The sequence below is a fragment of the Drosophila busckii genome, chromosome 2R, assembly GCF_011750605.1.
Source record: "Drosophila busckii strain San Diego stock center, stock number 13000-0081.31 chromosome 2R, ASM1175060v1, whole genome shotgun sequence".
Classification (NCBI taxonomy): Eukaryota; Metazoa; Arthropoda; class Insecta; order Diptera; family Drosophilidae; genus Drosophila; species Drosophila busckii.
The window spans coordinates 3,594,168-3,615,950 of record NC_046605.1 but is presented as its reverse complement, the minus strand read 5'-3'; the positions used below and the strand labels follow the sequence as shown (position 1 = coordinate 3,615,950).

At 41.7% G+C, this 21,783-nt stretch overlaps 6 protein-coding genes across 11 annotated transcripts; 4 read left to right on the top strand and 2 right to left on the bottom strand.

The window, feature by feature from the left end:
* Positions 1-1,190: 1,190 nt before the first annotated feature.
* Positions 1,191-3,319, bottom strand: LOC108595557 (glutamate transporter polyphemus). 2 transcript variants are annotated; one of them, XM_017980816.1, is made up of 7 exons: positions 3,195-3,319; positions 3,052-3,117; positions 2,565-2,715; positions 2,002-2,484; positions 1,772-1,950; positions 1,551-1,723; positions 1,191-1,487 (listed from the first exon to the last, which is right to left on the bottom strand). In XM_017980816.1, the coding sequence occupies exons 1-7, from the start codon at positions 3,242-3,244 to the stop codon at positions 1,222-1,224; spliced, it is 1,368 nt and encodes a 455-aa protein (XP_017836305.1). In that variant the 5' UTR covers positions 3,245-3,319; the 3' UTR covers positions 1,191-1,221. The 2 variants fall into 2 exon arrangements, with proteins under 2 accessions (XP_017836305.1, XP_017836306.1); XM_017980817.1 differs by lacking the exon at positions 3,195-3,319 and having other exon boundaries at positions 2,002-2,498.
* A 2,413-nt stretch (positions 3,320-5,732) lies between these two features.
* LOC108595725 (DNA-directed RNA polymerases I, II, and III subunit RPABC1) lies at positions 5,733-6,465 on the top strand. Its single transcript, XM_017981007.1, has one exon. The coding sequence runs from the start codon at positions 5,805-5,807 to the stop codon at positions 6,435-6,437; it is 633 nt and encodes a 210-aa protein (XP_017836496.1). The 5' UTR covers positions 5,733-5,804; the 3' UTR covers positions 6,438-6,465.
* A 114-nt stretch (positions 6,466-6,579) lies between these two features.
* LOC108595398 lies at positions 6,580-8,148 on the top strand. Its single transcript, XM_017980624.2, has 3 exons — positions 6,580-7,586; positions 7,646-7,779; positions 7,840-8,148. Exons 1-3 carry the CDS (start codon positions 6,655-6,657, stop codon positions 8,034-8,036), a joined length of 1,263 nt encoding a protein of 420 aa, XP_017836113.1. The 5' UTR covers positions 6,580-6,654; the 3' UTR covers positions 8,037-8,148.
* A 644-nt stretch (positions 8,149-8,792) lies between these two features.
* Positions 8,793-11,102, top strand: LOC108596584 (achi). 3 transcript variants are annotated; one of them, XM_017982510.2, is made up of 8 exons: positions 8,794-9,046; positions 9,109-9,540; positions 9,616-9,635; positions 9,697-9,842; positions 9,896-10,279; positions 10,363-10,464; positions 10,524-10,747; positions 10,812-11,102. In XM_017982510.2, exons 1-8 carry the CDS (start codon positions 8,932-8,934, stop codon positions 10,940-10,942), a joined length of 1,554 nt encoding a protein of 517 aa, XP_017837999.1. In that variant the 5' UTR covers positions 8,794-8,931; the 3' UTR covers positions 10,943-11,102. The 3 variants fall into 3 exon arrangements, with proteins under 3 accessions (XP_017838000.1, XP_017837999.1, XP_017837998.1); XM_017982509.2 differs by having other exon boundaries at positions 8,795-9,046; positions 9,109-9,635; positions 10,812-11,101; XM_017982511.2 differs by lacking the exon at positions 9,896-10,279 and having other exon boundaries at positions 8,793-9,046; positions 9,109-9,635.
* A 95-nt stretch (positions 11,103-11,197) lies between these two features.
* LOC108596583 (probable beta-hexosaminidase fdl) lies at positions 11,198-21,603 on the top strand. 3 transcript variants are annotated; one of them, XM_017982508.2, is made up of 6 exons: positions 11,198-11,381; positions 18,382-18,564; positions 18,623-19,182; positions 19,644-20,379; positions 20,436-20,754; positions 20,812-21,603. In XM_017982508.2, the coding sequence occupies exons 2-6, from the start codon at positions 18,392-18,394 to the stop codon at positions 21,064-21,066; spliced, it is 2,043 nt and encodes a 680-aa protein (XP_017837997.1). In that variant the 5' UTR covers positions 11,198-11,381; positions 18,382-18,391; the 3' UTR covers positions 21,067-21,603. The 3 variants fall into 3 exon arrangements, with proteins under 3 accessions (XP_017837997.1, XP_017837995.1, XP_017837994.1); XM_017982506.2 differs by having other exon boundaries at positions 11,198-11,512; XM_017982505.2 differs by lacking the exon at positions 11,198-11,381 and adding an exon at positions 17,738-17,834.
* Positions 12,210-16,063, bottom strand: LOC108596585 (dendritic arbor reduction protein 1). The gene is made up of 3 exons (XM_017982512.1): positions 15,655-16,063; positions 14,912-15,083; positions 12,210-13,559 (listed from the first exon to the last, which is right to left on the bottom strand). Exons 1-3 carry the CDS (start codon positions 16,020-16,022, stop codon positions 12,639-12,641), a joined length of 1,461 nt encoding a protein of 486 aa, XP_017838001.1. The 5' UTR covers positions 16,023-16,063; the 3' UTR covers positions 12,210-12,638.
* Positions 21,604-21,783: the final 180 nt, after the last annotated feature.

Genomic DNA, 21,783 nt, shown 5'->3' with positions numbered 1-21,783 from the left:
TGTGCTATGTTTTGATAATGACACTGACATGATATTTTACTGACAAGCAATGTTTTCTTTTTTTTTTTTTGTTTGGGGGGTAGCAAAGTCCACCATATTATACTTATACCAAAAATTATTTGTAGCAGAGCCGGCCGTAAGCAAAATTTTCATTTCCTGACCACAGCCGATGTTATCCACGACCCCGTCTAGCCTCGCCAGCCACCTCCTTGGCACTCACTCTCCCTCGCTCAGTCTCTCCCTCTCCCTCCCTCTCTCTCTCTCTCTCCCACCCTTAACGACTCATATGTTGTGGCGCCCGTTTCGCTGATTTCAAGTGAACGTGGGCTCGACAAACGTTTTCTAAATTAAGTTTTAAGCAACATGTCTGGGAAAAATCATGCCTGAGGACAACAGCCCTGGACTTGGTTTGGTTTGGTTTGGTTTGCGCTGTCGTTGGCAGTTGCAGGCATTTTCTGCACTGTTTTCTTTTTCTTCTCTTCGTCGTTGTTGTTGTTGTTGTATTTTCTATTTGAAGAATGGAAATTGTGTTTTGTGTGTTTACTGCAGTTGCTTGAGGAGCTGGCGCTGCTGCTGCTGCTGCGAGTATTTTGCCCCAGCATGTTTTCTTTTTGTTTTCTTTACGTTTTCCTCTTACTCATTTTTATTTCATTTTATTTTATTTTATTTACTTTTTATTGTATTTTGCTTGCCGTGCTATTTGCACTGCCGCAGTCAACAGTCGGCGTCATTGTCGGCAGTTGCTTTTCCTGTGCCTATTTATATATACATATATATCTATATATATATACATATATATATATGTATATATTTGCAGTTCCTTGCAAGGACTAGGACAACAGTAGGCGTCCCGTGCATACGTATTTGTAGTCGTATTTGTATTTGTCTTTTAGTTTATTGTGCTGAGTTTCGGGGGGCTGCGGGGAGAGGCCACAAGCAGTAGCTAACAACTTTGCCAGCCAAGTTTTGTATTTGGTCGCTCTGTCTCAGTCGCTCGCTGCTCCATTGAGGCAAGGAATTCAATTTGAGAACCGCAAAAGGACTTTTGCGCAATTGTTGTGGCCGACTCCACAGACTGTCTGACTGATTTTACAATTTGATTACAGCCTCAATTCATTTCGAAAATGATTTGCCAAAATGGCGAGCGCGCGCGCGCCTCTCTCTAATTAATATTGGCAAACAAACGCGAGTCGGAGCTACAGCTTGTGTTACTTGCTTAATTTATTGCTTTATAGTTTTAATTGTGCCACGAAAGTCATCAACCATCTGTTGTATGGCCACAGTGCAGCCCACAACGCCCGACACGATGCCCACAATTATTAGCAAAATATCACGTATAAGTTTCCAACGCAAGCGGCCATAGCCCGACTCATAGTTGAGGAACATATCAATCAGAGCGGGGCACAACAGATTCAAATTGGCCAAAGAAAAGGCGCCCTCCAACTCAGTGAGCGCAGCCAAATTGGGCACCAAAACAGCCACAATGCCTGCAGAAAGTTAAATAGAAAATTAAGTGCGCCTGCAAGTAGGCAACAGAATTAAATTGTTACCAGTGCATAGTAAAAAAGTAATGCGCACTATGCACTCTATACAAAAATGACGCTTCTTCTGCAAAGCGCCCAGACCATAATCACTGAATATAACTGTAACAACCACAAAACCATTCAAAGGATAACTCAGAAATATGCCCAAGGCAATGGCGGCTTTGATTATCTGCGAAAGTCTAAAGCAGGCATATCATACTATAGTCGAGTTTAGAGCTGCAACTTACATTTCATCTTGCGGTATGTTCAAGGTAATGCTGGCCTCAACACGCTCGCCAAAGCGCCAATAGCCCATAATGCCAAAGAATAGATTTGAGATGAGTATAAAAATCACAGCCAAGTTCAAGACGCCAAAAAATCCAAGATAGTCCTGCGGATGCGCCATGTTCGCTTCCACAACAAGCATCTGGCATTAATATTTAGAATAATTATATTTTAAATATGCCGCTTAACTTACCGAGCCCACAGCTGTTAGCGAAAATGCTGCAATGCCAAAGAACATGATCCAGTCTGTGGGCGGCTTGAATAGATCACGATCCTGTGGATTTGGCAGCCCTCTAAACACATAGTACATAATGCTGGCAAAGCCCATATAAAGCAGAAAGTTGGATACAATATTCAACGGCACCAGGTACTTTAGACGCCTTATCATGAATATGGGCAACTGCAGCACGCAAACGCCGATCACATAGTAGCGTTCATTGTACTTTGGTGTTATATAGACGTCGCCAATTTCCTTCAGATTCTTGGAAACGAACACAATGTAAACGCAGCAGAGACCGAATTGGCCAATGATTAGCACACAGCTAGTGGAGAATCCGGCTGTGTAGGCAAAGCAGTGCAGGCACTTGGGTCCCAGTTCGTAGGCAATTTGCACAGCCTCCGGCATGGATACCTGGGGCACATGTATGCGTCGACAGCATTCGGTCATGCCCGTTATCTGTGCGGTGAAAGCTAAATGCAAATAATGCCAATTGGAACCGTGTACAGGGCACAGCACAGGGCTAAAGGACTACACACCAGTAAATGTATGCAATAGGTGAGCAGTATCATTAACAGCATAGAGAGCAATACGCCAGACACAATGCCCGAGTAGCGTATAGCCAGTGGCATGGCCAGTATACCAGTGCCAATCACGCATTTCAGCAGCGACACAAAGGCATCAAAGTTGCTGTGTGGCAATAAAGGCGGCACAAGAAATAACGATAAAGCGTTTGAAGAATGCGAGTCGCAAGTTAAATCGACTGCTAAATACACTTTGCCAAAGCGAGCAATAGCTTAAAATGAATTGTCTAATGTGATTGCTGACAACAAGTTTACGCTGCGTATACATAACATAAGTCGATGCAAACGCACAGCTGAACGGACAAACAGACCAACAACTAAATTTCAATAAATAGTGCAACTCAACGTTGTGCACAACTTGCAGTTAACTATTTTTACTTTCGCTCGTTGGCAAAGTGCATCAAAAGTACAAAAAGGCAACTCTTCTACGCTTTGTACTTACTTCAATGGAACCTCAACAGTGCGTTTCTCATAGGGATTGTAGTAATAGAACGATGAACGCGATGCACTGTTAGTTTGTAATTTTGAAAGCAACTGCAACTAGTTAAGGGCATGCTTATTATTAAGTGCATGGCATATACTCACACCTGAGCCAGCTCGACTTGTCGCGATTCTGATTCCTGTGGCTGTGCCATTAAATTTCGTCTTTTTAATAAAGGCAGCTGAATTTTTAGTCCAAATCTTACTGGCAATTTTGACAACAAACTCAAATTAGCTTGCTTATATTTTCAATACACTTTGTGCTTATAAGCAGCAGCAGCAGCAGCAGTCTAAATTCATTTACAAAATGGCTGCACATGCGCTGCGGCCATTTTCATAATAAGCTAAAATTATTGTTACGTTGCGCTGAGCAAAGCAATTGGCAAGTACAGTGGTAAAAGTACACAAGCGCTTTAATGACTTTGCATGATTAAAAATAATTAAATTTGCTAAATTGTAGCTGCATTGCTGTTTGCATTATTATCTTATATATATTTTATTTAGCTTCAATTGCTGCTGTCAAGTCGCCACTGTGCTCTGTGTCCCAAAGCTCTCGCTGCGAGCGGCAGCTGCTGAGTTCGCGTGGCGAAACGATTGTCAAGCCAGAATGTGCACTTCCGCGTCCGTTTTAGTTGTATGAACTTTACAGTAAATTGAATTAAAATTTATTGTGAAAGCTGCAGAAATTCCAAAACGCAGCAGCGCAGGCGGCAGCAGCAGCAGTAGCTACAAGAAGTTCTCTCCTAGGCAACATCAGTGCAAATCCAATACAAATAAAATTAAGTAAAAATGCACCCACACACACACACACACAGCGAGAGAGACAAACACTTACACTTACATATGTATTGTATATGCTTGGCATGTGCAAGCGGGTGGCAAGTTGATCGGGGGTTAGCACAGAAATATGCAAATGTGATATTGTCGCTGGCGACATTTACAACAATTACAATAACAACGAAAGAAAACGACGGCCGGCGCAGGCAGCGGCCATGAGCGTAAGTATGTGTGTGTGTATATGTGTGGGAACAGCAACTAACTGCGTGCGACATGTGACACGATATTCAAATAAAGGCTACTGCTACCCAGGAATATAAAAAAAAAGAGAGCTATAGTATATGCTGAGGGGCTGTGGTAGGTAGGTAGTTGGGTAGGCGTGGCATTTTATAGCATATATTTTGCATAAAAAGGGAAATATGCAGCAACGCGAGCAGCAGAGCAAGAAAACGAGCACAGAAATCAAATAAAACAAATTTGGAATTTTACAACAGAGACGAGCAGTTGAATTGCTTATACACACAAACATAAGTATGCACATGTGTACAATGTACAAATGTGTGACTGTATGTGTCTCTATGTGTGTGTGTGTGTGTAAGGAGTCATACCAAAAGACACACAGCTGACTGGGTAGTCTCTGTAGTAGTCTAAAAGCTGTTTCTTAAACTCCCCAAGCCTGGGTGTGCGTGATTCTGTTAGCAAGCATATGTATGTGTATGTGTATGTGTGTGTGTATGTCCGTGTGTGTGTGTGCGCTCCTTTTTTTTGCGTTGAAAACAAACAGACTGACATTCAATTTAAATTTCTATACAAATAATTTCATGGCAATGTCAAATTTGAATGGAATGGCATGGCATGAAGAAGAAGCAGAGAGCAGTAGTGTGTGCTGCTGCTGCTGCACATTGAAATAAATGTGTGTGATGAGATTCGTATAATGTTTGTTTTTGCGCGCTCGCTCAATTATCTAGCTATTGTATCTAATTCAATTTCAATAAGCGTTTCTCATTTAAACAGCTTTGCAAATTTTTATAAAGCACTTGTATAAATTTAAATTTTTTGATTAATTTTCACTGTTGTCTTATGGTTAGATAAATTCAGTGCACGCAATTCTCCGCCCCCAAGCTCATCCACGTTGCCAGCAAGCACTTTGGATTTTGTCCTTAGAATTGCAATTGGCTGGCATTTACCTGTTATGTTATCAAGAGCTTATCACGTTCCACCTTCCACGTTCCGCTGCTGCTGCTGCTGCTGCCGCTGCTGTTGCTGCAGCTGCAGCTGCTGGTGATGCTGCTTTGCGCATCAATGATTTTGATCAGATTTACGTCGCGTCGTAGCCCACGGTCGCGTTTTCCAGCGCTTTTCTTTCGTTCGCCACAATAATTTTTGCATTTATGTATAATGAAATTCATGGTCATTTTTCATACTTGCACAAAGCAGAGTTTTATTAGATTTGCATTTATTTTTTTATGCGTTGGCATATGGCAGCGCTGGCGGACAAATTTATTTTGCTGTCGCTCTCAACTGCCGTGGGGCATTTATTAAATGGAAAATGAATTCATATGGTTGACATTATTTAGTGCGGATGAGTGTGCAACAATTGTTCATTAAACAAGCTATTAATCTGAAATATAGCAGATGGAAATCGCAACATCTGTTAATCTATGCAAATAAGCTGAATTAACTAATTCTCACAATAACGAAATACTTTGTCGTTGAAATAAATCAAAAAAGATAACTATTTAGCTGATTAAACTACATTCTTAGCATTTAAAATTTAAATTTGCCCGCGCTACTCTTCAAATACGTATGCTTGGCAGCACTTTTTCGAAATATCGAGTACCATCTATCGGTAAGTTCTCATTGCTATCGAGTATCGACTATCAACAATCTGACTCGCCGCGTGCTGCTAGAAAATATTTCTAAAAATTAGTAAATAAAATGGATGACGAGGCGGAAACTTATAAACTATGGCGCATTCGCAAGACAATCATGCAGCTGAGCCATGACCGTGGATATCTCGTGACGCAAGACGAGTTGGATCAGACTTTAGAGCAGTTTAAGGAAATGTTTGGCGACAAACCCAGCGACAAGCGGCCGTCACGCTCTGATTTGATTGTGCTGGTGGCTCACAACGATGATCCAACTGACCAAATGTTCGTCTTCTTCCCCGAGGAGCCCAAGATTGGTATTAAGACCATCAAGACTTATTGCACGCGCATGCAGGAAGAAAATATACATCGCGCTATTGTTGTTGTGCAAGGCGGCATGACACCTTCGGCCAAGCAGTCGCTTATTGACATGGCGCCCAAGTATATTCTGGAACAGTTCTTGGAGTCGGAGCTGTTGATTAACATAACAGAGCACGAATTGGTGCCAGAGCATGTGGTTATGACGGCGGAGGAGAAGCAGGAGCTACTTAGTCGGTACAAACTAAAGGAAAACATGTTGATGCGCATCCAAGCCGGTGATCCGGTGGCACGCTACTTTGGTCTGAAGCGTGGACAAGTTGTGAAGATTATACGCTCTTCGGAAACGGCGGGACGCTATATATCATATCGATTGGTCTGCTAGCCTAAGCTCTTTTTACAATTTATAAAATAAGCAAAATAAAAAAAAAAAAATATTGAAACTCGTTTATGACTCGTTACTCGTTACAAAATAATTTGTGGCATACATAACTGTTTGTGTCACAGTTACATCTTACAAGAGTGATAACTCTCAGTTCGTTGTGAAAAAAAAACAGTTGTAAAATTATACAATCGGGCGGGCGTAAATAAGAGCTGTAGCCATGTTGACGCGCTTGACCAGCAGCGGCACAACAACAGTGGCACCTGGCTCGCCCAAGGGCCTGCAGCGTTTCCAGAACTATATCGCTGCTTTTCTATGGCCTGGAGTTTCACGACAACAACGCAAAGCGTCCACTCAGCTGGACGCGATGGATAGTTTCACCAATGAGCTGGTCAGCCGTAAGACACAACAGTGGGAGGATCTACATGGCACTTTGCTGAAACAGCCTAATGCTGAGGCAGGTACCACTACCAAAAATGGCAATAGCTTTGGTCAGAGTGTGGGCCTCATGTCCAAGGGCATGGTGAGTGATCTAAAGGCAATGCGTTCGCCTCAGCTGGGCTTGGATATACGCTCATTGTCGCAGCCACAGTTAGACAACCTGCTGTTGGCGACGCTGGAAATCAAGAACAAAGTGGATTTTCTATATTTGATACGGCAATGTGTGCGCTGGCGGCAATTGCCATCCAATGATGTATTCATCTCTTGCCTCAAGTATTTGAGCACTATGGGTCGCGTGCAGCAGTTGGAATCACTGGCGGAAGTTTGTCGACAAGTGGAGCACCCATTTGCCAGCACATACTCGGATTTGGCACCGTTTAAAGCAATTGCATTATGGCACAATGGTAACTCGGATGTGGCTTTAATGACGCTGCACCGTGGATACAACGTTAGTGTTAATACTGACGAAGGAAGACGCATGATACGTGCCGCATTTCGCACAATTATCGATGAGACACTGGAACAGAAAAGCGAAGCAGTACTAGTCTCGCTCATGGAAGTAGCGCGTGCCATACATATCGAGAGTAATGACATATTTGTTTTGGCTTGTGTATGGAAGCAATGCTTTGCCAGCGATTGGTTCTGCGACCAAAAGTCCGCTGGAGATCTATTCGAGCACTACAAGGAGTTGCAACAGCTGGTTGAGCGCAGGTAACTTAACTGTGAATAGATCATTGCAACATGTAAATAAACCACTTATCTTCCCTTAGAGCATCTCCATTGTGCTCCTCCTTTCTTAGCCATCACAATGTGGACGCTGTTCATCGGCTGATTGAAGTGTTCCTGCATCACAAGCAACGCGAGGCCTGCTCCAGTTGTCTGCGCTTGTTGTTCAATTACCAATGTGAGTTTTAAAATGTTTACTATCTAGTAGAGCAAAATAAATTGGTTTGCTTGCTTACAGATTTGCGCAAGGATCTGCGTGCTTGTGCTGAAATTGTCAAGTCCTGCAGTGAGCTGGATATGCCACTAAATGAGCTGCAAAACGAACAGTTCCTTAGTCTGTTCCTTGATCAAACAGATCCTTTGGAGCCTACCGCTGGAACTGGAAATAACAACACCTCGCAGTACAAGACCAAATCGTTCCAGTACAAATTTTAAGGAAGGTCTTTCGTCTAGTTCCATGTAGCCGTTGTCTTTATAGAAATAGATTCACAAAATTCTTAATCGTTACACTTTAATCAAACAAATAAATGTTGTAATTAAAACCGTTTGTAATAATAATAAATCTTTAAATCGGTTACAGCAAGTAACTTGCGCAATTTTGCGTAAATTAATCGTTTATCGAGTAAGAACACATTCTAATGCTTATCGAGTAAGTTTGTTTGTGTTTAACGCTGGCAGTGAATATAATAAGATATATAAAATAATAAAAATTTTCGTATTGTGCCGCGCTTTTAAAGTATATTTCATTATTAAAATGTCGCGCAACTAATCGTGAACATGCTGAAAGTTGTGATTTTAAATCAATTACAGTGGCAACAACAATTTACACTGGCACGCAATAACAACAAGAAAAGACATAAAATTGTAACAATATAAGCAATTGGCTGCTAAGAAGCACTTTATTGTCAAACTTGAAGCGGAGAATAAGTTGGCAGTTGGCGAGACGGTTTATGTGACTTAAATTCAAATATACTTATGTCAATTTGACATGTTTTACTGTCACGTCTGCCCATTGGAGGCTCCGATAGGCGGGCGATAGACAATCAAGTGTCTGTTTTCGATAGCATCGCTCAATGATAAATTGAAATTTGAAAAGTAATTACAAAGGCAGGCAGCAGGCTGTGCACGGATTTTTTGGAATAAGATAACGTCGTCTAGTCAAAGTTAGTCAAATCTCAAAGCTGTGCTGTGAACACAGATTCTCGAATACCAGAAAATAAAAATCTGATTTTTATTTCTAGTTTAATAAAGTTTTTTGCCAAGAGAAAAACAAATTTTTTCCATCGTAGTGTGCAAGTCATTGCCCCTGCTTTTAAATACTTCTTAAGCTATGATGTCCCCGGAGCAGCATGAAGTTAACCAGGTGCTGGATCGTCAGGTCCGGCAGAATATACAGGACATGATGCGCGAGGCTGATGTGCAGACAAGTCTGCTGGAAAGCGAAAGTAATGCATGCGAATTTAGAACATAAATGAACATACATATACTTAAATATTTGTATATACAGGTGCAACATCTCGTCAGCGATACAACTCGGACTCCAGCCTTGAACAGGATCAGCTACAACATGATATGACTGTGATGGGGAATCTATCCGCTGATGAGATTGTCGAGGAGGAAGACGACTCTGAGCAGGCGGTTCAAGAGATACAAAACTATCATGATATGTTAGTGGAATCGCATATTGATATTAACGGCTCAATGCGCAAGCGGCGTGGCAACTTACCCAAACATTCTGTGAAGATATTAAAGCGTTGGCTTTACGAGCATCGTTATAATGCATATCCCAGCGATGCTGAAAAGTTCACGCTCTCACAGGAGGCAAACCTGACAGTGCTCCAGGTCTGCAATTGGTTTATCAACGCGCGAAGGCGCATCTTACCCGAGATGATACGTCGGGAAGGAAATGATCCCTTACACTTTACTATATCTCGGCGTGGTAAGAAGATTAGTCCTAATTCTTCAACAAGCATGAATTTAAATGCCAGTGGCGGTACGCCGAATCCCATTACAGGAAGTCCAGTCTCTGAAGTGGTGCGTTGCTGTAGTTCCTTGCTGGTCGATTACATTTCTAATTGATTTCTGTAATTTGTAGATTGTGGGCGCTACGGAGGAGGTGCACACCGGCACCGAGATGCATGATGTTGCCAATGTACTGACGAATTTCGACCAATATGTGCGTGGGTCCAATGGACAAATTGTTAAAATGGAGCCAGAGTTCGATGAGAGTGTTATTTACAGGTAATACCAGTCTTATATTCTTGTAGCCAAGTCATTATGACCCCTTCCCAAAGTTGGCAACAAGCAATAGCAAACAATCCATTGGGTTTTCAAAGATTACACACCTCATTACAAGCTACCATTATTGATAAAATTCAAAGCTATCAAATGCGCAAATCCGTCGTGGAAGAAGGCAACAATAGTAGCAGCCCCAGTTCCATCTCAAATTCATTTATAAGCAGTAGCACGCTTGAGGAGCAGCTGGACGAAGCGGATAGCATCAAACCAAGAAAGCGTGGTCGCAAGCGTCATAGTGACGAAGCGGAAGCTGTGCTTATGTCAGACAAAATACCAAACTTGGAACAGCAAGAGCAGAATAAAGAAGATATTTATATATCTCAACAGGCAGCGGAGTTTTATAATCAAAATGAATGCAATGAATTTTATGCCCCTTTTAGGTAGCTTTGAATGCTATTACTTTAAGATCTGTTTAAACAACAAATATTCTTACACTTTTAACATTTTTATTTTTGTTCAACAGATCCGAAGAAGAGGAGAGTGGCAATGATTTCGAGTCCTGCGAGCAGGCTAGCGAGGAAGAAGTACGCTTCGATACCTCGGATGATTGGCAAAGTGTCATCAAGTAAGCAGCAGTCATATATTCATATAAAACATAATTTTCTTATTTTACTTTATTTGCAGAACTGTTTTTAGCACAGAGGAAGTTACTACGACAGCAAAGAAAGCCCTGGCCAGCTCAAGCAGTACAGCTGCCGCTGGAATTCTAGATAATAATCAATTATTAGATCAGATATTATGTTCTGATACATCAAATGTGGTTACAACTACTGGTCTTTCTGGTGATCAGGAAGTCTATACAATTAATGAGATTGACAACACCAACACGCAGTCGCCAACGCGTCCAGGTAATATGGTCTGAACGAAACTTTTCCAATTGCTGTCTAATCTAAAAGTATATATTTTTTATAGCTCTTAGTCGAGAGGAGCGTGATCAATACAAATGCCTTTATTATCTGGTGGAAACTGCAATGGCTGTGCGTCAAAATGATAGTCCACAGGATGATGATCTTGGCTATATGGGAAATTATCTAAATAATTAATGAATTGCAGGCTTATTATGTATCTGAGACATATCGTATAAGTCAATTGAAGCATTGTGAATGACGCACTCTAGCAGTGCACATATTATTATGTTAGGTAGCTTAATAAAACTTGTAATTTACATACAAAACATACAAACCAAAACAAAAACACTTGTTTTTTGCATAAAGTAACGGCTACAAATGTTATCGATAGCAGTTTTAAGACAAGTGGGGGACAAAATACCGCACTTGGCTGTGGTATTTTTTGTTTATCAAGTTACGGTCGCACTTGGTAAAAGTTGTCTCTCGGTTTTGCAAATGTGTAAATAATAGCAATAAAAATCAAAACACTAAAGGTGTAATTACCATGTAAAAGGCGTGAACGTAACTGAGGCCCAAACGCCACACAATAGTAACAACAAAAAACTGCCAAAGCTGCTGCTGCACAAAATTAGCTGTAAGTTGACAAAGAGAGAGGCCCCAACACCCCCTCACGCCACACGCCGAGATAGTTGTTTTAAGCCGCCGAGCTGGAAGAAGGGGATATTACACTGCTTGCCAAACATACATAATTGGGTAATGCTAAGGGTACGTACATAGACGACATATGACATCAACAACCAAGCCCAGGTGACGCTGGCGCTTATCCGAAGTTCAGCAAGCCAACTTCCGGCTTAATTTATAATAAATTGCATTTGTAGTTGTGTGCTCTATGCATATTTCGGCATAATTTTTGTTTGTTGTTTAAGTGCTTGTACTCAGTAGTACTGATAATTTCTTATGTTTCTTTTGCTGTGTTTATCTTGTTTCGCTGTTAAACATGCCGTTGCGTTGTTTTTGAAGCTATTTTCAATTTATAGGTCAGCCGCTTGCGCTTGATATTTATATTTTTCTCTGCTTGGTATCCCTGTCTATTTTAAGCACACGCTGCCTAAGACTCATCTATTGAAGAGTATTTATTATTAATAATATGGCACAACAGTTTATTTATTGCTATCACTTATTGCTTGGCATACTGTTTGCTGCTGTTTAGTTTTCTATTTCTTTCTCCTGCCCGTTACGCGCTTTTACTCTCCCGCTGTCGCTCTGCCTCTCTTCCGCTCTTCCGCTCTTGCTGCTTACACAAAAATAGGCATTGGCGCTGTCATGTAATTTTTAGTTGCACTTATAAGCCACTCGCGTTCCATTTGTAAAAAATTAAAAACATTTCGTTCAAGCACGTGCCGCGCTCTCTCAATTTGTACACATATATATATTATAAATTAATAACTTTATTAATGCGCATTGCTGCATAAATTGAACAAATATACAATGTTGCTTGCGCGTCGGTATGTGTGTCATACAAATGTTGTTAACTGTGTTAAGTAGACATTAGTTTAAATGACTAACTACACTGCCTAAGGTCGCTCTTCATTTTGTAGTGCCATTTACGCTATTGTGCTCTTCTGCTGTATATATTTAATTAAAAATCAATTGTTCTAACTTAGAGATAGCCTATTGTAGCTCAAGTGTTTTGAGGTGAAGGTTCAGCTGAACTACAGTAGTAGCTCGCTAATGTGTGCTGTATGTCAACATTGTTAATAAAAGATTGCAAGTTGATAACACTTTACTCTATATATTGTATTCTGTTTTATAAAATAAAGCACATTTGTGATATAGATACGTTTTGATTATGTTAACAATATGTACAGTACTTTGCTTTAAGCTCTTCTGCTCACACATAGCCGCTAGATTCCAATTTCAAGGCACCTTCATAGCTGGGCAAGCCCGACTTGTCTATAATTTTGCTCATGTCCATGCTAATGATGCCATTCTCATTAAGATTATCCTGCTGCTGTTGCTGTTGTTGTTGCTGTTGCATGTTGCTAGCTGCATCAGTTATAGCAGCAGCAGCAGCCGCAGCTGCTGTTGTAGTTGTTGCCACATTGTTGTTATCATTGATGTCGGCAAGTGTTTCAACGTCTATAACATTGCCATTTGCTGCATCGGCTGCTGTTAGCGCTTGCGTTGATGTTGTAGGCTCCGCAGCACTTGCCACATTGTCGTTCACTTCGTTGGGCTGCCAATTGCTTTCAACAGATGCTGTCAACGCTTCATCCTCAGCGTAGCGAAACTTGCCACAGAGCGGACAGCCGCGCTTGTAGTGATTGCTCAGCTTTAGCGCCAGATGCCGATGCGAGGCTCTGTATACATCCAGCTCCAAGCAATTGCTGCTGCGTGGCACGGCTGTTGATGTGGCAGCTGCCTGCCACATATTTTCTACTTCAGCGCGTTGCAACGAGCAACACGACTGCGCATTGTAGCTGCGTTGCAATTGTTTGTGCAGCGCTACTTCAGCGGCAGGCGGCACAGCGTCGATGCTGCCACTGCCACTGGCAACTGCTGTGGCTGCCACTTGCTGCAAGCTGCCCAAGTCTAGCGTGGAACGGTAACCAGGCGGCGGTGAGACGCGTTGCAGCAATTGCTGCTGTTGCTGTTGCAGCTGCAGCTGCAATTGCTGCTGTTGTTGCTGCTGCTGCTGTTGCTGCTCCTGCAACACAACATCATACGAAGGCGGTGGCTGATGATGCAGCGCAGGCAAAGCGGCCAAGCCTTCCATTGAATCGCCCAAGAACAGACCCGAAGATTCATAGCACTGCGGAATAAAAGAAAAGCAAAGATTTGTCAGCCTTATAATGGGGCAAAGCTTTATGCCTAACACTTACACTGACTGACTTTGTCTCAAGTTATGCGCCACAAACAACAATCAGCGCTTTATTAAGTGTCGCAGCAGACACAGCAATAAATTAATAAAGCGCGTAACACACTCATGTCCTTCCAATGGTCACATTTAAATAGCAGCAAGAGCTGCGCAAGGACAACAGCAACAACAACAGCAACACACTTGCCATTTGTGCTTTACGTCCTTTGACCTTTTTTTTATTTTATTTACTTTGCTTTGTTTTTTTATCGCACCTGCTATAGCGCACACATAAATTATCATTAACAGCTGCGTTTTTATTCTGCAGTTAAGCTAAAGCTTTAAACTTTTGTTAACCTTATTAAGCGAGCTGTGCGTTAGTTTACTAAATGAACTGCAAGTGTTTTAACATAATTAACGCATAAATTAAAACTTTAAATTGTTTTTCTATTGTTGGAGAATAATTGAAGTGTAACAGTGAACGACAATGTGAGACTCTATGGTCTACATAGTGAAATGAACTTTTTATACAATTGGCATTTTTGTAAAAAATGGAAAAGGGCAAGTAGGCGTGGCAGACCCAACGAAGTATATATATTCTTGATCAGCAAGACAAACTAAGTCAAATATTTGAGCTACTGTTTCGCAGCAACTATAAGATCTAGAGCTACCAAATTTTGTATGTGGGTTCTCCTATACCCAAACCCAAAAGCTTTTATTTATTTTTATTTCCTCTCCCTCCTCGCATTTCGAAAAAAAAAACTGATTACTGCCACAATAAAATGGGTTACACCGCAATTAAAAAATAATCACAAATACACTTAAAACATGAGTTTTGACAGATGTCAAAAATTTAAGAACGATCAGATAAAAAACAGGAATTATTTACATTTCAATTTTGAATATAATCGGCGGATGCGCGTGCTGAAGCGCCAAGCAAACGTCGCTGCCGACGCAGGCGAAAAAGTAGTAGTGCTAGATAAAAAGTAGTAGTTGATAAAGAGTAGTAGTGCTAGATAAAAAGTAGTAGTTGATAAAAAGTTGTACTACATGGTAATTATCGTTGTTTTTAAATCGATAGCGCTGTGACTTTTAAAATTGATTGATATTGTGTGTAGGCCTATGTATAATTATAATCTGCGCAGTTATTTGCTGCTTTTTTACTCAACTCTTGTTTATGCACTGGATCTTAAACTATCAGCTAAGCTTCAGTACATAAATTGTAATTCGATTACGTTGCGAATTGCATTTAGTTTGCAACTTAAGTGCAACGTAAAGAAATTTGCTTGACTTGAGCTTAGACTTACCTGCTCAACGCTATAGATTTCCAGATTGGGATCATTTTCCAGCCATTGATGCTGCTGTTGCTGCTGCTGCTGCTGCTGTTGCCTGTAGGCGGCTTCGGTGCGCTTTCTGATATTGCGATGGCAACAATAGCAAACCACACATAAGATGGTGGTCACCAGGCAGAGCATTGAGCTGCAAACAAAAGCAATGAATTGACAATGTTTAAGGCAAATGATAAGCTTATAAACTATTAGCTTGGCAGCTTGGCTTGCCCCTTTTCGGTGTGGCACACATGTGGCACATAAAGTGCGATTAGCTTGCCACAAAAATCTGAAACTCATTACATAAGTGAATGACGTCACTTGATACAGTTGCAAAATGCACTTGACTTGGATTGCTTACAGTGTGCTCTGCGCCCCCCCAATCCCGCCCACTCGCTCGCCCTCTAGTGTGCGCTTGGCAGGTCGAAGACACGCAATTTATTGCATGCTCGCTATTCATTAAAAACCAAAAATGTTATAAACACAATGTCTAAATACGGGCGTGGCGTGAACTATTAATGAAAATGTGAAATGTGCAGCATTTTAGGGTCATTGATGAGGCCTGCGAGTCAATCAATCGATAAACAGAAAAGCGAAAACGTTCAAATAGATTGTGTGTGTGTGTGTGTGTTTGAGTTTAGCTAAAGCGTTTTATGATTGTCAAGCTAATGACAAAAGCTATTACTTAAGATAAGCTGTAAATTATAGTTTCTGCAACTTACCCGCCAAGCAACAGATTAACGCTGCCATTGACAACATGCGCATAGTTTGTTGTACCCGCTCCCGCGCCCGCTGCTCCGCCTGCGCCCACGCCAGACGCAGCTAGACCACGCTGTTGATTATGCAGTCCCAGACCGCCATTGTAAAAGTTGCTTACGCTAGGACCGCCGCCGACGCCGCCTGCACTCAGCTGCTCCTGACTTTGCTCTGTTTGTGCTGAGACTGCTGCTTGCTCATCTTCTTGCTCTGCAGACTCCAAGTAGGAGGCATTGGTTAGCAGCGTTAGCGTTGGCATGTTCGATTTGCTGGCATTATGCATCATAGCCGCCAATATTGCATAACTTTTTAAAGACATCGAGCGCTTTAACATTTACATAACAAAACAATTAAAAAACTCACAACACACACGCGCGCGCGTTTTATTTCAAATTGGTGGCATGCGTTGCCTCAGGCAGCTAGCGCTAGACTAAACCCAAGGACACTGGACATGCTTAGTTCTAGCCAGCACACACTAACACACACTAACGCACACGCACACACGCCACACAGTTAATTTGGGCCAAGCACTGTGCGATCGATGGCCAAGGTAAACTAAAAGTTATACCTTATTTTAGCGCTGCTAAGTATGCTACGAAAAAAATGAATTTCTCTATTTCACTTTTCGTGTATTTTCAACTGCGCGCCACAGCCGGCTCGTCGCACTGACTGGCTGACTAGCTTTGCATTCGAGTTGCCACTAAGCTTTTGTTGTGCGTGCCCCACACGATGTGGCAAGTTGTTGGCCTGACAACGCACACGACGCAAACGCTTCGGCAACTGTTTTCCTTTTGCTTTCTCTGCCAACAGTTTGGTTTGCCTTGCGCTGACTTTGCTGCGCTCCTGTTACAATTAAAGCAGCCATTTAGACTGTTGCTTGCTTTCTCTTTTTACAGCAAAGTGTGACATCAACAATAAAGGCCAAGTACAGCAATTCGCATACAGTTACTATCTGCTTGTATGCGTTTGTTTTTGTATGTGTGTGTGGACCTTGGTTCCTGCACGTTTCACAGCAAATTGAGCGTTAAATGCTCTTGTTTTCCTCACTGTTGTTGTGGCAACCGTGTACGTCGCTCAAAACAACACTTGTCGTCAACAGACGCGACCAAAGAGACACTAGTTGCCCCACCAGGCTGAGCTTTAAATCAAAAGATTAGCCAAGTTAGCAGCTATTGCATTTGATGCATGCATTTTATTTAGAATGAAACTAAAGCAGCTAAAAATCTTTAATTAAGCTGAGTAAACGCCTTTAATTTATTGCTTTTAATCGAAGAAAACATAAAATTTATTTATTTATATTTTAATTTATTAATACTACTACAATACGTTTTAATAGTCAGAGCAGCGAAGGCCTTCAGGCTTTTTAAAATATATATTTTATTTGACTTTATTAGCCATAAACTTTAGTTTCCTACTTATTCAATAATTTATTATAGCTAGAGCAGCGAACGCCATCAGGCGTGAATTGAATGCCCACTTATTTAATATAATTTATACATTTTTATTTTTTTTAAATATTTACTCACCTAAAAATTACAATATAATACATATAATAATACATTTCAATAAAATCCAATACTTAAAAATTATTTTTTGTTTACAAACAAAATTCTTTGCTTTTTAATATTTTTAGCTACGCTTTAGTTTTAACAAAATCGAGCACAACCCAATTATTTGTGTGTGCCCATTGGCTTTTGTTTTTAGGCAAAAAGTATGTCACTATATTTAGGCGCCGCACTGTAGTGGCAAGAACATATGTAAATAGTTGCACGCCATTTGTGGCAAACAGTCAGCAAGTCAGGCGCAAGCTCTGTGCCCCCGCTACCCATTTATAAACAGTTATTTACGGTGCCAAGTACGTACTATATAGACGTATTTTGTTTGTCGTTTGTAGGCCGTGCGCATTGTAATATTTGTCAACACAAATTTTTTTTTTTTGTTTAATTAGATCGTGTTGTGTGGCATCAACATACGAACTAAAATCAACTTATTATAAAGAAAGTGCTGCTTACCAACAACAGTTGGTTGCCAGCGGTTAGTGAGTGAGTTAGTGAGCTGCTGTGTGACTAAAATATATAAAAAATAATATAGGGCAACAGCTGATGTGCCAATTGCTGCTGGACAGTTCGTTGCGCAGGCGCTGCGGGTAAGACTCAAAGACAAGCAGCCAGACAAGCAATTAAAAGTGTGCTAATGAGGCAGCTCCTGCGGCACAATAGGCACATGCAACATAGATGCTTATGCTGCTGTTGCAAGTGTTTAAGTGCAGTCGTTGCTGTCCGTCCCAGACATGGCCATAAACATTTGACATTGAATTGAATGCATTACTTGCAAAACGAACGCAGATTTGGGTCAAGCAATTATACCATCAACTTTAGTTGAGCAGCAAATAATTCTAAATAAATATTTGCTGCCTTACACTTGCTGTATTAATTACATAAATTTCATTAGCAGCTGCTTCGTATTTTGACTTCATCATGCGCTATTTACAAGTTTAGTTTGGTTTGCTTCAGTTTGCTTTGCTTTGCGTGTGAATTTGCTTTGCCACTATTTGGCTCTGGCGCTCGTGTTTATTTTATGCGTTCCCACATGTTATTAAAAACACAAAAAGCTAGAAAATCAATAATTTGGTGTGCCAGATTTAACTAACTAAAATTTCAGCAACTAACTATGCATTTATTTATATTTTACAGCCTGCGCTACATGTATAAAATGTCGTTGGCTGTGTCGCTGCGTCGAGCCTTGCTGGTGCTGCTCTCCGGCGCTATATTTATACTAACCGTATTATACTGGAACCAGGGCGTCATCAAGACGCAGGCATATAGCGAAACACAGCTGCGTCCCTATGCGCAACGAGAGCACAATCAGTTTCCCATGTAAGTATGCTACATTAATTTTCGAAAAAAATAATTACAAATGTTTTTGACTTTGCAGACCCGTGGAAAAGTCCTGGACATATAAATGCATGCACGATCGCTGTGTGCGCGTTAGCTTTAACTACAAGAACACAGCGGAGAGCGGCAAGCGTGTTTCATTCATCAGCTGCTCCATGACCTGTGGCGATATTAACATATGGCCACATCCCACCATCAAGTCGCTGGTCAGCGCCAAGACTTTGCGCTTCAGCGTAGAGGATGTGCAGCTGCGTCTGGATACACCGCATCGTGCAGTGCGCAAGCAGCTCAAACTGGCCTACGATTGGTTCATCAAAGACTTGCGGCAAATTCAGCGTTTGCAGTTTGCCACACAAACAGCTGAAGCGGCGGCGGCGGCGGCAGCAGCAGCAGCAGCGTCAGCGCCTTTAAGTAGCGAACATACGCCGCCGCCACCAGCACCACCAGCAGCAGCAGCGGAGTCGCTCTTCAGCAACACTTTTGGCGCCTCACAGCGAGCAGGCGACTTGGATGGTCTGAAGCTAAAGATAACAGTGCAGGAGTCCAGCGAAATGGAGTTCAATTTGGATAACAATGAGAGCTATCAGCTGACAACTACTTGTAAGGCCAGTTGTACTTCAAAAGTAGTGCGCATTTTGTTTATTAACCCAACGAATCTTATTTATAATCAAAGAATATTTACAAAATATTTTGGCAACTTGATAAGCCAATTAAGAATACTTTTAAAGCTTCAAAAAGCAATTTGTATATACAAAGAAGCTAATGTTGACTTGATTTTAACAAACAATTTATGAATTGTCTTGTAGCAAATCTCAGAAATTTTAAAATAAGTCAGTCAAGTTAGAATCATTTTTAATTTAATCATAAAATCAACAAGAGTGCTTTTAATCATTTAAAGCCTTTTCATGTGAGAAACATTTAAATTTATCAAATTCTAACATAACATCAAAGACATTGCTAAAAATAATAGTTTGGCTGCTTAATAGACGAATTACCAATACTTTTTGTACTGATTTTATTTGATTTAATTCTTATACTAATTCATTGTCTCTTATTTGCAGTTGAGAATCGTCGACTGCTGGCGCATATTACCGCACACAGTTACTTTGGAGCACGCCATGGCTTGTCCACGCTGCAGCAGCTCATCTGGTTCGACGACGAGGATCGACTGCTGCACACCTACGCCAGCGCCATGATAAGCGATGCGCCCAAGTTTCGTTACCGCGGCCTTATGCTGGACACATCACGGCATTATTTTTCCATAGAGTCTATTAAGCGCACAATTGCCAGCATGGGCTTGGCCAAGCTGAATCGCTTTCATTGGCATATAACAGATGCGCAGAGTTTTCCGTATATATCGCGGCATTATCCAGAGCTGGCGGAGCATGGCGCCTACTCGGAGCGCGAGACGTATACGGAGCAGGATGTGCATGAGGTGGTGGAGTTTGCCAAAGTGTATGGCGTGCAGGTCATAATGGAAATTGATGCACCTGCGCATGCAGGCAATGGCTGGGATTGGGGCCCGAAGCGCGGCCTGGGCGAACTGGCGCTGTGCATTAATCAGCAGCCCTGGAGCTTCTACTGCGGCGAGCCGCCATGCGGACAACTGAATCCGAAGAATAACCATACATACCTCATACTTCAGCGTCTATACGAGGAGTTCCTGCAGCTGACAGGACCCACGGACATGTTTCATCTGGGCGGCGATGAAGTCAATTTGGATTGCTGGGCGCAGTATTTCAACGATACGGATCTGCGTGGACTCTGGTGCGACTTTATGCGACAATCGCATGCCAGGTAAGCAGGCGAGCAATCAATTAATCGTATAGAATTTAATATTTGCTGCTTTGCAGACTTAAGCTGGCCAATGGCAACGTTTCGCCCAAGTATGTGGTGGTGTGGTCCAGTGCGCTGACCAACACCAAGTGTCTTCCAAACAATCAGTTTGTGGTGCAAGTGTGGGGCGGCAGCACTTGGCAGGAGAACTACGATCTGCTGGACAATGGCTTTAATATAATCTTCTCGCATGTGGATGCCTGGTATTTGGACTGTGGCTTTGGCAGCTGGCGCGCCACAGGCGAGGCCGCCTGCTCGCCCTACCGCACCTGGCAGAATGTCTACAAGCATCGACCGTGGGAGCGCATGCATCTGGACAAGCGGCGACGCAGTCAGGTGGGTGCAATAACTGTTTGCAGTCATTAGAGACGTTTATTAATTAATTCTGTGTAGGTGCTGGGCGGCGAGGCTTGCATGTGGACCGAGCAGGTGGACGAGAACCAATTAGACAATCGACTGTGGCCGCGTGTGGCGGCGCTGGCCGAACGCCTGTGGTCAGACCCCAATGACGAGCATGACTTTGACGTAGTGCCACCGGAGGTGTTCCGCCGCATTTCGCTGTTTCGCAATCGCTTGGTGGAGCTCGGCGTCAAGGCGGAGGCGCTGTTTCCCAAGTACTGTGCACAAAATCCCGGCGAGTGCATTTGATATTTTATGTAAATGCGTTTACGTTTAGCCCAGTATACTCCCCCCGCCACCACCAATCCCCGCAATCTCAGTGCGTTAGTTAGTTTCTAATGTAATAGTTATTATTTTCTACGCCTTAGCCTTAAGCGTCTCAGCAACAAGCAAACCGAAACCAAACTGCAGTTGAGAGGAATAAGAACTTTTAGCGACCAAATGGTTTCTCGTCTAACCGAATTTGTTATATGTTTAATATACTACTTATAATTTTTTATTATTAATCTCACTCTGACACACAAACACACACACGAACTCACACGCATAAACTAACTAAAAGGCAAAAACAACAGTGATTAATATTTAGCATACGTAGTAGCTTTTAGTTCATATAGACACATTCACATTTAAAAGTAAAAATAACTACGCGTACACTTTTTAGTAACTTAGTTGATAAAAAGTGATCTAAACTGATGAAGCCCACGTTTGATATTAATATTTTTGAAAAGCTTTATTTGCAATGTTTATTAGCAACATACACACACACACACACACAGAGACAGACAGACACACGCATACATGTATGTAGATTTGAATTACAGTTACAATTGTTTTTGGGTCTGCTTTGCTTTAAGTTAAGTTTTAATTACATTATCAGTGATACAAACAATGTGACCTTATGAGCAAATAAATTAATAGAATGAAAAACAAAATATATACCTATGTACATATGTATGTATGTTA

What these genes read in the sequence shown, in the direction of transcription:
- LOC108595557 (XM_017980816.1), bottom strand. Translation starts at nt 3,244, where the DNA reads ATGGCACAGCCACAGGAATCAGAATCGCGACAAGTCGAGCTGGCTCAG. An exon ending in ACTGTTGAGGTTCCATTGAA is followed by an intron (nt 2,716 to 3,051) that starts GTAAGTACAAAG and finishes ATTGCCACACAG; the next exon opens with CAACTTTGATGCCTTTGTGT. An exon ending in CCTATTGCATACATTTACTG is followed by an intron (nt 2,485 to 2,564) that starts GTGTGTAGTCCT and finishes TTCACCGCACAG; the next exon opens with ATAACGGGCATGACCGAATG.
- LOC108595725 (XM_017981007.1), top strand. Translation starts at nt 5,805, where the DNA reads ATGGATGACGAGGCGGAAACTTATAAACTATGGCGCATTCGCAAGACA.
- LOC108595398 (XM_017980624.2), top strand. Translation starts at nt 6,655, where the DNA reads ATGTTGACGCGCTTGACCAGCAGCGGCACAACAACAGTGGCACCTGGC. An exon ending in CAACAGCTGGTTGAGCGCAG is followed by an intron (nt 7,587 to 7,645) that starts GTAACTTAACTG and finishes ATCTTCCCTTAG; the next exon opens with AGCATCTCCATTGTGCTCCT. An exon ending in CTTGTTGTTCAATTACCAAT is followed by an intron (nt 7,780 to 7,839) that starts GTGAGTTTTAAA and finishes GCTTGCTTACAG; the next exon opens with ATTTGCGCAAGGATCTGCGT.
- LOC108596584 (XM_017982509.2), top strand. Translation starts at nt 8,932, where the DNA reads ATGATGTCCCCGGAGCAGCATGAAGTTAACCAGGTGCTGGATCGTCAG. An exon ending in AAGTCTGCTGGAAAGCGAAA is followed by an intron (nt 9,047 to 9,108) that starts GTAATGCATGCG and finishes TTGTATATACAG; the next exon opens with GTGCAACATCTCGTCAGCGA. An exon ending in GAAGTCCAGTCTCTGAAGTG is followed by an intron (nt 9,636 to 9,696) that starts GTGCGTTGCTGT and finishes TGTAATTTGTAG; the next exon opens with ATTGTGGGCGCTACGGAGGA.
- LOC108596585 (XM_017982512.1), bottom strand. Translation starts at nt 16,022, where the DNA reads ATGTTAAAGCGCTCGATGTCTTTAAAAAGTTATGCAATATTGGCGGCT. An exon ending in GTTAATCTGTTGCTTGGCGG is followed by an intron (nt 15,084 to 15,654) that starts GTAAGTTGCAGA and finishes TTTTGTTTGCAG; the next exon opens with CTCAATGCTCTGCCTGGTGA. An exon ending in AAATCTATAGCGTTGAGCAG is followed by an intron (nt 13,560 to 14,911) that starts GTAAGTCTAAGC and finishes TTTATTCCGCAG; the next exon opens with TGCTATGAATCTTCGGGTCT.
- LOC108596583 (XM_017982505.2), top strand. Translation starts at nt 17,791, where the DNA reads ATGTGCCAATTGCTGCTGGACAGTTCGTTGCGCAGGCGCTGCGG. An exon ending in GAGCACAATCAGTTTCCCAT is followed by an intron (nt 18,565 to 18,622) that starts GTAAGTATGCTA and finishes TTGACTTTGCAG; the next exon opens with ACCCGTGGAAAAGTCCTGGA. An exon ending in ACAAGCGGCGACGCAGTCAG is followed by an intron (nt 20,755 to 20,811) that starts GTGGGTGCAATA and finishes AATTCTGTGTAG; the next exon opens with GTGCTGGGCGGCGAGGCTTG.